General features: G+C 50.2%; 1 protein-coding gene across 2 annotated transcripts in view; it reads left to right on the plus strand.

Moving 5' to 3' along the window:
* Nucleotides 1–7,266: 7,266 nt before the first annotated feature.
* Nucleotides 7,267–12,947, plus strand: part of LOC143145435 (uncharacterized) — a 46,605-nt gene continuing 40,924 nt past the window's right edge. For both annotated transcript variants that reach the window (XM_076308809.1, XM_076308810.1), the window contains exon 1: nucleotides 7,267–9,484. In XM_076308809.1, coding sequence (XP_076164924.1) covers nucleotides 8,932–9,484 — 553 coding nt within the window. In that variant the 5' untranslated portion in view covers nucleotides 7,267–8,931. The remainder of the gene's footprint in view (nucleotides 9,485–12,947) is intronic.

The raw sequence follows: 12,947 nt of genomic DNA on the forward strand, positions 1-12,947 counted from the left end.
ATTTTGGAAAACGAAATAACCTTCCGAACGAGCCAATAGTTTCTTTTCCGATGTTCGATTTTTCGAGGTTAGCTTCGGACTTTGTCACGTTCTATTCTTCAATATCGGGATATCATTACTCGATCATACGTACGTTGTTTCTTTACACAATTTTTCACTCTAACCTTTCACTTGTCCGCGCACAAAATTTGATTGTTATTTCCTAGCGATCACTGTGTTTATCAACGAGTAACCGAGAACATTCCGCGACTCCTGCACTCAAGGGATCGTCGTTTGATATTTATAAACAATACTTTACAGCTTCCCCGACCAGTCACCTCGTGTTTCAATCGCTTCCGTTTCGAGCGACCGATCGATCATCCGGGTTTTGACACGGTCGACACCGAACTGAGAATTCGTTTCTTTTCTCGACGATTCGCGCTACTCGATGGCTTTCTAACGCGAGTTAAATACGATACGTATTATACACAGACGCCTGCGCGTGTACGAGAGGGAGAGAAACACCGATACACGGAATATCGAAGCTCTCGGGGGGCGGGGGGGGAGTGGTTCACCGCGCGGCTCGCGTCAAAGAGATTTTTGCATCGATTTTTCGAGCGTTTCGATCCGTCACGCGAGCCTTTCGTCTCGTGTTACCGGGGACCTTTCCTCGGTGATATTAAATACGCTGCCTTTGAGTATCGAATGCGTCAAAATACGGCGAACAGAGCGACAGGGGGCGGGGGCAGGGGGGAGGGAGGAGCCGCGGTTCTCTTTCGCGGGCGGGGTCTAGAAGCCGTCAATCAAAGTGAAATCGCCAGGTGCATAAATATTTGAGGCGAACCGAACGCGAGCGTCGCCGGGAAACCGAGAGGGTTAAAACGTAAAAGGCACTTACCTTAATGATACGGCTACCGCGCGGTATTTCGCGGTTCGGCCCTCCGCCTCGAACGTTTATTCTTTATTTCCTACTATCTGGGTGGTTTTGTAATTTCTTGTTCTTTTTTCTCTCTTCTTTTTTCTTTTCTTCTCCCATTCGTTCTCCATCGCGACAAATTGTGTTCGCGCTGCGAGCATCGGTGAATTTTTACGGTTGGTAGCCGTGGACGCGTTTCACGGAATTTTTCCAGCGGCGTATGACCACGTGGAAACGCGCGGCGGACGAATCCACGACGCGTCCGCGTGACGTCGTTCCTCGGGCCGATATCGAGAGATCGGCAACGTCATCGATCAGATTCGTACGACAAAAAGCGTGGAACGAGAGGGCGAGGGCACGAGGTGAGCGAACGAAAGACGGGAATAAGTGCCGCGTAACCGCGCGGCGATTTGTCCGGATCAGCGTCAGGGCTAAGCAGATTACGAGCTCTCCCCAAACGAGGCGGCAACCCCGAGGACGAACCGTGGCGATCGACTCGAAACCCACCGGGTCCGTTGGGAGGTCCATCGTATCGATGGATAAGCCGGGGAAAGGAACTCCTGGTCGCGCGACCATCGCGGTTTTTGTACGCGCGGCGCGGCATACCCCCCGATACCTGTTCCACGGGCCGCGGTTGTTCGATTCGATCGGTATTTCGAGATTGCTTGCACGGGGTTGGAACACCCGGAAGAGGAAGGGAAACCGTGGGGGAGAAACTTTATTGTTATCGCTATCGCAAACTGGAGGAGATCTCTAAATGCGTTAGAAGTATATAGATATGTATAGGGTACTGTAAATACGTTAGAGTTTATAGACAGGTATAGAGCACTCTAAATACGTTAGAGTTTATAGATGCGTATAGAGCAGTTTAAATACGTTAGAATATATAGATACGTATAGAGGATATAGATAGGTATAGAGCTCTCTAAATACGTTAGAGTATATAGATAGGGATAGAGTCCTCTAAAAACGTTAGAGTATGTAGATAGGTATAGAGTCCTCTAAATACGTTGGAGTGCTCTAAATACGTTAGAATTTGTAGGCTATCCACCGCGCGGATAGGTATAGAGCCCTCTAAATACGTTACAATATATAGATAGGAATAGAGTATAGAGATAGGTACAGAGCCCTCTAAGTACGTTAGAATATATAGATAAGTATAAAGTTTATAGATGCGTATAGAGCACTCTCAAGTAGAAGTACCAGTGTACACGTGTACGAGAGAAAGAGGGAGAGACGTTACGTTGGTGGAATTGCGGTACGTTGGTGTTTGTAATTAAAATATCTACTTCCCCTAGGTGTTGATATTTACTATATTTCGTGTATAGACTATAATCCACACTCTCTAGGTTCCCACCGCGAGGTATATAGATATGTATAGAGTATATAGATAGGTACAGAGTCCTCTAAGTATGTTAGAGTACATAGATAGGAGTAGATAGATAGAGTATATAGAGTATAGAACCCTCTAAATACGTTAGAGTATATAGACAGGTATAGAGTCCTCTAAGTACGTTAGAGTTTATAGAGTCCTCTGAATACATTACACTGTATAGATACGTATAGAACCCACTCAAATAGAACTACCAGTGTACACGTGTACGAGAGAAAGAGGTAGAGACTGAGAATTCCCCTGGTTGTTGATATTTGCTATATCTCGTCTATAGGCTATATCCACGCTCTCTAGGTTCCCGGAAGATTATTTCATTCATAGGACGCGAGCCTACGTATACCCAAGTAGCACAGAGATCTTTTGAACGAATCGAAAGGCCTCGGTGGGAAGCCTCGGAAGCACTCGCGACATTATCGCGGGCACAATTCGCCAACGAAAGGAACGTTTCGAGCAACGATCGGCTAGAGGGGAGGATTATCGATAGTAACCGCGCTGTCAGCGACTAAATATATCTCCATGTGGGCATGTCCGCGCCAGCAAAGATTCCGGGGCGCCGCTCGGACGAATCTAAAGATACATAAAGTTACGTCGTGCCGCGGGTCGCGGCCGTCTTCTTCTTTGACGGGATCCTTTGAAGTGGTTTTCCTCGGGACCGCGGGTATTCAAACGGATTCACCTGATCGTAACGCCGGGCCGTAACCGTCTGCGAGACGTTTGTCGGGAACGAGCCGGCGTCGTGGTCCGGAAGGGGGCTGGAACGACCGGAAGCGATGCTGCAACTGCTTTTCCCTTTGATACGGTGTCGCGTATCGTTCGAATTAATTCTCTAGCTGTTGTGGAGCTAGAGACGTTCGCACTCCTGAGAAACGGTGGGTGGAGCGACTCGTGGAATCTTCAATTTCGTTCTTCTTTCATCGATATTGCATTTCGACGAAATTGAATCGGGAAGTTTGTGTCCTCCGCCTAATCGACGAAAGATCATTTTTCTTGACACACTTTCTTAGGTATCTATCGCGCAACGAGACGTACTTGGGTATACCTAAGCTTGGGTTCTGTAAATAAAATAGCATCTGGGAATCTAGAGAGTGGATATAGCCTCTAGACAATATATAGCCTCTAGACAATATATAGCAAATGTCAACACCTAGAGAAAGTGGATGTTTTAATTACAATATCAATGTATTATATTCTCACTCTCTTTGGTACGCTAAGTTTTATTTTTACAAAGGTTTCTAGATCACTAGTGCATCGAATTCCCTTTGGTACGAAAGCTCGCTAACTTTAGTTCAATCACCTCGTTGGTGGTCGTTGATTTGAAAAGTAAACAATATTCTGCTGTTGAAAATACAATGTAACTTTTCGATAATATTAACGAATACTATACGATAGTTTTCCATGTAAATGTTATTTGTAGTACTCAATAAAAGAAATATACATAGTCCGCAACAACGATGGAGACTATGCCCTTTGGACTTGGGTGTAAACGAAGCATAGTTGTAGAGTGCCAAACAGTATGACTCGAACTCACCTCGTGGAAGGTTAAACGTTTCGAAATACCCACGGCTAGGTGTGGGTGGTTCGTGAATTCCGATCGAATAATTTCCAAACTTATCTCGAAGGAAACTTCAAGCAAATGGGAAAAAGAATAATTCCTTCGAAATCTTTCAGACTACGATCTCGACGATCGACTCGTGTCCCTCTAACAAGGTAAGCAAGAACATGGAAAGTAGATACGAATCGCGCTAAAACTCGTGGAATTTCGCGAGTTCCCCCCTCAATTTCCGGGTAACCGGAATTTCTTGGTACCGGAGCGGTTCAAGTTTTCTGAAAAATATTTCTCGTGAGCTCTATCGCGTGACGCTTGGTCGACATCCTCTATCGAATTGATCGTGCGGTTTCGGTAGGCGGCGTATAAGCTCGCTTGTAAAGGGAATACGGCGTTAACGTCGACCCGGTTGTTTTTACTTGGACGAAAGGGAAGCGAAGTAGAAAAACGAGAGCGTCGGTCGAGCGAGTACCAATCGCGTTGTTCCGGCGGCTTTCCTGGAGTTATCCAACGGGCGCGGCGCGCACCGCTTGTGAATTATAATATTTATCTTTCGCGGATAATAACGGAATTGAATCGCGTGAAATTTCTAACTCGTAATAATATCGCGGCCCACGGGTTTTTTGTACAATCTTAAACCGTATAATTACAATAATCCGGCGATGATATCGGGCGCGTTGCACGTATCGCTACCTACGTATTTAGCGCGCACAGGCAATTTCCTGCTTTATTATAATAATATCCGGAGCAATCTGCTCCCTTTCCAGCTCGCGGGCGAGCGGCTACGACCGTTTCGTTGGGGAGCTTCTTATTTTCGTGCCCGCGCCGGCCGTGCGCGCGCGCGCGAGAGCGAGCGAGCGTTCGTTAACCGCTCGCGGTCCGCGTCGATCGCCGCCTCCCCGTCGAATCTGTTCCGCTGGCTGCGGACGCGCCGCGTACGGTTCCAAAAGACTCGGAAATCGATAAGACGTTCGCGTCCGCGACGAATCGCGAAAGAGGAGTGGAAAGACCGGAATGCAAAACGCTGGATAGGTAGGGAGGAAGGGTCGGTGGGGGAGGTGGAAGAGATAGCAACTTGGATGAAAAAAGGGAGAGATCTGGAGGGAAAATATCGAGGACGAGGCGTGTCTAGGTTAGCTCGGTCCAGGAGAGTAGAATTAAAGATAACAACATGGAGGGAAATGTCGAGGACCAAGTATGTCTGGGTTAAGTCGGTTCGAAGAGAGCAATCTGGAAGGAAGAAGGTGACTACTTGGGAAGAAAGTATTGAGAACGAAGTAGGTCTAGGTTAGGTCGGTCTAAGAAAGTAGAATTATAGAGAATAACTTGGAAGAAGATATCGAGGACCAAGTAAGTCTGGGTTAAGTCGGTTCGAAGAGAGCAATGTGGATGGAAGAAGGTAACTACTTGGGAAGAAAGTATTGAGAACGAAGTAGGTCTAGGTTAGGTTAGTTTAAGAAAGTAGAATTACAGAGAATAAATTGGAAGAAGATATCGAGAACCAAATAAGTCTGGGTTAAGTCGGTTCGAAGAGAACAATCTTGAAGAAAAAGTAACTACCTGGCATGAAAGTATCGAGAACGGAGTAGGTCTAGGTTAAGTCGATCCAAGAGAGTAGAATTTAAAAGAACAACTTGGAGGGAAATATTGAGGACCAAGTAAGTCTGGGTTAAGTCGGTTCAAAGAGAGCAATCTTGAAGAAAAAGTAACTACTTGGCATGAAAGTATCGAGAACGGAGTAGGTCTAGGTTAAGTCGGTCCAAGAGAGTAGCACTGTGGAGAACAACTTGGAGGAAAATATCAAGGACCAAGTAAGTCTGGGTTAAGTCGGTTCGAAGAAACCAATCTGGAAGGAAGAAGGTAACTACTTGGGAAGAAAGTATCGAGAACGAAGTAGGTCTAGGTTACATCGGTCCAAGAGAGTATCACTTAAACGAACAGCTTGGAAGGAAATATCGAGGATCAAGTAAGTCTGAGTCAGGTCGGTTCGAAGAGAGCAATCTGGAAGGAAGAAGTGATCAACCTGGAGGGAAAATGTCGAAGATGATGCAGGTCTGGGTTAGGTCGAGTTAAAGCGAGCAACCTGGAATGAAACTATCGAGGACGAAGCAGATCTGGGATAGGTCGGTTGAAGACAGTCGGTTCAACTCTTTAACCTGGAAGGAAACTATCGAGGACGAAGCAGATCTGGGATAGGTCGGTTCAAGAGAGTCGGTTCAACTCTTTAACCCGGTAGCTGTTCGACAACTCGGAGGGAAAACATCGAGGACGAAGCAGACGACGGGAGGCAAAAGAGATCGTGGAAAAAGGGAGAGGAAGATTCGACGCGATAAGAAAGCGTCGTAATTGACGAAGCGTGGAATCGTCGACGCCAGCCGGTAGTAGACGCTGACGGGCTTTCCAGGCGACTCTCGGGGCATCGAAACGCCGCCGTCCCGTGTCTCCACCCCAACGTGGCGGTCGACCCCAGTCAGCCACCCACCGAACGAACGCAGAAGTAACGAAGCGACCAAGCAACCAGCTACGGCGACCGGCTAACCACTCACCGGCGTTACCGGACGCCCGCATTTAAAGCTCCACCTATAAAACGATAAATTGCACGCCCGCGAGAGAGGAACAGAGATAAACAGATAGACAGATACAGCGCATACACGAAGGTGGGTAGACCTATCGGCCGTGGACGATAACCATTAAGGACGTTGAATAACAATTTTATAGAGACAATGGTGGCTAACGGTGATAAAAGCATAACGAGTAAAAGTAGTAGCAATAATTATAAAAAAAAGAAAAAAGAGAAAACGAACGACCGCGGTGGTGCAGGGCGGCTCGAAATGAAAAAGAAAAAAAAAAAAAGAAATTGAAAGACGTTATCATTATCGTCGCTACCTCCTGGAGCGTACCTCTCGTAGTAATTGGATGCATCGATGTCTAAGCTTTAGCGTTGTCTAAAATAGACGCACAATCGTCGCCACGACGGGGACAAAACTACCGTCTTCCGGCAGACGATTCTAATAATAAGCAAGGCCACGGTGAGAAAGTTTCGTACACGCGGCCGGCCGGCACTGTAATTCTAATCGAGAGTCTATTACTACCACGTGAAACGGAAAGTTTTTCAAAATGATAAGACGCGCGCTCGCGCGCCCGCAAGAGAGTAAGCGGTAACCGGAATATCGTAGACGCGAGAGGGACGGGGAGACAGCGACACGAACGGGGCTGGGTGCGCGGTAGGTTACGGGGAGAGGAAAGCGGACCCTGTCAGCAATTGCCCCCTCTCGTAAGAAAAAATGGCAGCTGCCGTGGCTGAATGCCACGTACCAAACCATAATGCCGTACCACCCTTCTCGGTTACTCGTGCGCGCAGACCGCGCGAGAGGGCTCTCGAGGCCCGAGGAGAAACGGGAGGCCGACCGTGGCGAAAGAAACAACCTGGACGGGAGGGAAGAGGACGAGCGGAATGGAACGAGCCGCGGTCGGACGAGGAGGAAAGAATTACTCGCGGGTAAGAGGGAACCGCAAGAGGCGGAGGCACGTACGATCCGCGACGACCACCACCACCGCCGCCTCCGCCGTCGCCGCCACCGCCACCACCGCCACCGCCACCGTCGTCGTCGTCGCCGACACCGCCACCGCCATATCGTCACTACCACCACCATCGCAACGGGTCCCACGGTCACCCGTCGATCTGCCGGCCGCGTACTACCACCGTCTCGCGGCCGACCACCATTAGCGCCGACGTAGCTGGTAGCGGAATCGGTAACGTTCCGTCGCCGCCGGGTAACGCGACGGAAAGCGAGAAAAGGGAACGAAACGAAAGCAAATCGAAACGAGACGCAACGCGCGCCACCGCGACCGCCACCGCCACCGCCACCGCGAAACCGTACGCGCGAAAGTATAATACACGAGAGAGAGAGTGCACGCGCGTACGAAGACAGCTGGCTGCCGGTTGGCGATCGCCGGAGGACGAAACGAAACGGTACGCGACGCACGAGCGAGAAGGACAGAAGCGGTTAATAAGGTGGTCGCGGTGCTCTCGGCGAATTCCTAGGAGGAGAGAGGCTGCGGGCGGAGCCGGGTGCTGATCGTTCGGGCGGAGCTTGCCCGGTTGGGTACCGCCCATCGAACCACCGTCGCCTTTTCTCCCTCCTCGGGACGTCTCTCACCCCGTGCCGGTAGTGGCGCGCGCTCTCTCCCGTCGTCCCTAGCGTCCCGCGACCCGCGCGCTCCTTCTCGCCGCGTCCCTCCGCGCGACGCGGACGATCGAGCTCGTGAGCCGCGGAGCGCCGGGGGTGGGGGCCGAAACGAGGAGCCGACCGCCGGTGGCGCGGGTCAGTCTGTCGGGCAACCGGTCGCTCTCTCGTTTCTCGCTCTGTCCGCGCTCTCCGCTCGACTCGAGCGCTCTCCACGCTCTCTTCGTCCGGTAACCGATATCTCGCGACCGAATCGTGGAACGCGAACCAAGGCGACGTGGAACCGCCGCTCCTCGTCTCGCGTAACCGTACGTCGTGTCCACGGTGAGAATTACGGACACCGTTCACGATCGTCGCCCAACAACCACGGACTGACCACGAGCCTGGAAATAGTGTTTACGAAAATTATCCAACGTACGTGTGCGCGACGTACGCGGTACCTGTTCACCGGCGAGCCCGTTACGCATCCGACAGTTGTCGTGTCGTCGCGATGCGCGCAAGTCAACGCGACCCCCGAGCCGCCGCGACGTAACCTCGACTCGTTCCGCGGTATATCGTACGCGCGAGCGAACGAACGAACGAACGTACGTACGTGTACACACGCGTTACAACGTCGACCGGGTATCGACGTCCGGTCATTTTCTTACGTGTTCTCGTACCACGAGTCGGTCGTTGGTCGTCGTCCACCGGGGACACGGGTGACCGAATCATCCGGGAGGATGTCGAGGATTCCTCCCAGGAGGAACATCGGCGTATCGACGACGACGACGACGAAGACGACCAAGACCAAGACGATTGTACGGAAAACGAATCGGCCACCGCGAACGGCCCGCGCGAATCTACCGACAGCCACCTTTCGATAATAGTTGGACAATAGACGCGCGAGGTACGAAAGGCAGAGGGCGAGGTGATGTTGCTGGAGTCGCGAGGTCTCGCCGGTAGGAAGAGAAACGGATTGACGCTGTCTTCGTTCGGGGGTGGCGGTGGCGGCGGAGGTGGTGGAGGAGGAGGAGGAGGTGGCGGCGGCGGCGGCGGCGGAGGAGCCGGCAGCGAGGAGGACGACGAGGAATCTCGACATCTGTTTCTTGGAAGAAAAATGCAGACCGAGGGTACCGCCGCCTCCACGGTATCCACCGGTTTGTCGTCCGGTTGTACCCGGGACGACGGCGACGAGAGCTCCAGCCCATCGCCGAACAGCAGCCTCTTGAACAACTTGAACAACAATTGCAACTCGAACCGCCAGTGCGCCACCGATTTCAGCATCGCGGCCATCATGGCCCGAGACTCCCGACAGCAACAGCAACAGCAGCAACAGCAGCAGTCTCAGGCTCCGGGGTCGCAGCAGCAACAACAACAACAACAGCAGCAGCAGCAGCAGCAAACACAGCAACAGCTACAACAGCCTCACCACCATCGACAATTGCAGCAACAGGCCGTCGGCGGCGGGAAGCTGCATCAACACGGTGAGTGCTTCTCGGATGGTAAACGCGATCTACGATTCAATTTTTGGATGAATTGCACCGATTCCACTCGCGGCTGCGCGTCACTCGTTTTTATGACACGAACAAACTATAGGGTACACGGTAGCTAGGTAGATGTAACAACGTATCGAGTAACGCGTGAGAGACACCAGCCACGGTACCGTTCAACCTAACCTCGAAATTGGCTAACGTGGACTAGTCACGCGGAACGTGGACGAGTCACTCGAGTGTGGACGAGTCACTCGAGTGTGGACGAGTCACTCGGAACGTGGACGAGTCACTCGAATGTGGACGAGTCATTTGGAACGTAGACAAGTCACTCGAACGTGGACGAGTCAACTCGAACGTGGACAAGTCATTCGAACGTGGACGAGTCACTTGACTCGAACGTGGACGAGTTACTCGACACGAATGTGAACAAGTCACTTGACTCGAACGTGGACAAGTCACTCGATTCGAACGTGGACAAGTCCACTCCGAACGTGGACAAGTTCACTCCGAACGTGGACAAGTCACTCGGAACGTGGACGAGTTACTTGACTCGAACGTAGACAAGTCACTCGACTCGAACGTGGACAAGTCACTTGACTCGAACGTGGACAAGTCACTCGATTCGAACGTGGACAAGTCTACTCCGAACGTGTAAAGTCTACTCCGAATGTGGACAAGTCCACTCGGAACGTGGACAAGTCACTCCGAACGTGGACAAGTCCACTTGGAACGTGGACAAGTCACTCGGAACGTGGACGAGTCAACTCGAACGTGGACAAGTCATTCAAACGTGGACAAGTCCACTCGGAACGTGGACAAGTCACTCGGAACGTGGACGAGTCAACTCGAACGTGGACAAGTCATTCAAACGTGGACGAGTCATTCGACTCGAACGTGGACGAGTTACTCGACTCGATCGTGGACAAGTCACTCGACTCGAACGTGGACGAGTCACTTGACTCGATTGTGGACGAGTCACTCGACTCGAATGTGGACAAGTCACTCGACTCAAATGTGGACAACTCACTCGGAACGTAGACAAGTCACTCGACTCGAACGTGGACAAGTCACTCAACTCGAACGTGGACAAGTCACTCGACTCGAACGTGGTCAAGTCACTCGAATTTGAAAGCAAATGAAGAAATTGGAAAAAGTGACAGGACAAAGCTTCGAAGGAACACACCGACGATAATCGTCATCGTTGTGTTCCATTCGTTGTCACTCGTGCCACAACCCGCAACGTTGTTTTCGATTCATCGATTCGCGTTTGTCGCAACCTCGTTCCCCCTCACGAGTTTCCGAAATAATTTCTCCCATCGTGGAAATATTTAGTTCCACGACGAATAACAATATTATCGTCGCGAAGACACCCGCCAGTCTCGGTCGTAGCGGGTCCACGTTCGCGCTAGCTGCGTAATCGGGACGATTAGGTCGCAGACACGATACACAAGGGAAGCTCGTCAACGTTAGTCGTTGAGTCGTTCGAAGGAGTACAGAGGCGACGCCGGGCGTGAAACTTCCATCGCGGGCTCATTATCGAGATAAAGGTCACGGGACGCGCTTTTTTCCGGCCCGGTCCGTGAAACGAGATCGTTTTTGTCCGCGTCCCGTGTAATGGCCCGTCACTTTCGTTTCTTCTAACGAGCGGAGAGAAGAGAAGAAAAAAAAGAAAGAAAAGAAAGAAACAAAAAAAAAAAAGAAAACTGTATTTGTCCCGGGACTATATTTCCCGTTATACCCCTCGATGAACACCGAGTGCAATGTAGAAATCATATCCAGAAATCCTATAGAATAAAAGCGTCCAAACCACCCCGAGATCGACACTACCCTGTGCCTCGAAGTTAACCTCAATCGTGCCCAACGACGGGCGAAACGTAGAGTGAGAAAGAGAGGTAGAGAGAGAAAAAAGTGTCGGGGACCGGGTCCTCGTTGTTAATGAATTATTTAGCGGGGCAACGATTCTGAATGAAAGTCCCCGGCGAGGATTCTCGGGGCGTTAATTCCTCGGGCGAGAAACGGTCGTTTCGCGGCGCGGCCAGGTGAGGTGTCTCATCGGAATTCTGGAAACGACCGTGGCTGCTTTGCCCAGCCAGACGTCCGTCGTCCGTACGCGACTCGGCTCGGTGTTTGGTTTCATCATCGCGTATCTTGGACGCCCGCGGCGAATAATCGCCCACGAAGATTCTACGCGGACGAAATTTACGGTTGGCCACGGTGCAATTCACCCACGGAAACGGACCGTCGTTCCCAAATAAACTTGGGTAAACGGCGCGATGAATCGACCAGCGGGCTCTCTCTCCCTCTCTCTCTCTCTCTCTCTCTCTCTCTCTCTCTCTCTCTCTCTCTCTCTCTCTCTCTCTCTCGTGTGCGTGCACGTGTGTTGGACACGCGCTTCTGACTGCCCCTCCGCACTCCTCCCCCTCTCCACGCCCCCCGAGCAACCCCACCCCCAAACCCCACCCGCCTCCCTCGCGAGACGACCCGGCAGCCTCCGTCGCTGGAAATTGCTAAATAAAATCGCTAATCCCGGGCCCGAATCGCGACTCGTTAAACGACGAACAAGTTTCTACCAATCCTGGCCGATCGTCCCTTAACGGCTCGGTACTCGGTGATGCTTTTCCACGAGATCAATCAAACTTGATGCCTTCTTAACCCCTTTGGTGATACCCTCGATGTCTTCTGGGAAAGAATTGGGATGAATACTACATTGGATTGTTCCAAGAGTCTTTTATTATTAATGCAAGGATACTAGCAAAGGGGTTCGATTTGTTTGCAATTTTTTGTTTTTTATGTTACTTGATTATTAACGGATTGTCAATGTCTTCTTTCCTTTTGATGACGAGGTTGAGGTCTTTGGGTATACAGTGTCTCAAATGGGTAGTGTTCCTAATGTAACTAGGGATGACTAAGGGGATACAGGAGCATAGAGTGTATTATGATTATTCCTACACTAGATTGTTCTTCAAGTCTTTTTCTTTATTATTAATACAAGAACTACCAAAGGGGTTTGACTTGCTTCAAATTTTTTTTTTAAATTACTCAATTATCAACGGATTATCAATGCCTTCTTCTTCATCATTTTGATGGTGTGCTTGAGGTCTTTGGGTAAACAGTGTCTCAAATGAATAGTGTTTCTAAAGTAACTAGGGAAGGTTAAGAAGATACAGGAACACCCAGTATATTTCAGTAGCTCCTGCACCAACCTCGAGTCTTTTTTGCTAATTAAGACTAGAACTACCAAAGGGTTGACTCTGGTAGGTTGACTGGTCATTTTTACTCCGAAACTTCCTTTTTAAAATTACTCGATGATTAACAGTGTCTTTGCTTAGAATATTCATGGACAACTATCGAAGTAGACTCGTCCAAGTTCCAAGATACTTATCTGGTTTAATATAAATAATAAATAATAAGACGTTCACCGTCGGTGAACATATATTTCCTCATTCTTGGTGTA

Source organism: Ptiloglossa arizonensis, chromosome 4, assembly GCF_051014685.1.
Source record: "Ptiloglossa arizonensis isolate GNS036 chromosome 4, iyPtiAriz1_principal, whole genome shotgun sequence".
In the NCBI taxonomy this organism is placed as follows: Eukaryota; Metazoa; Arthropoda; class Insecta; order Hymenoptera; family Colletidae; genus Ptiloglossa; species Ptiloglossa arizonensis.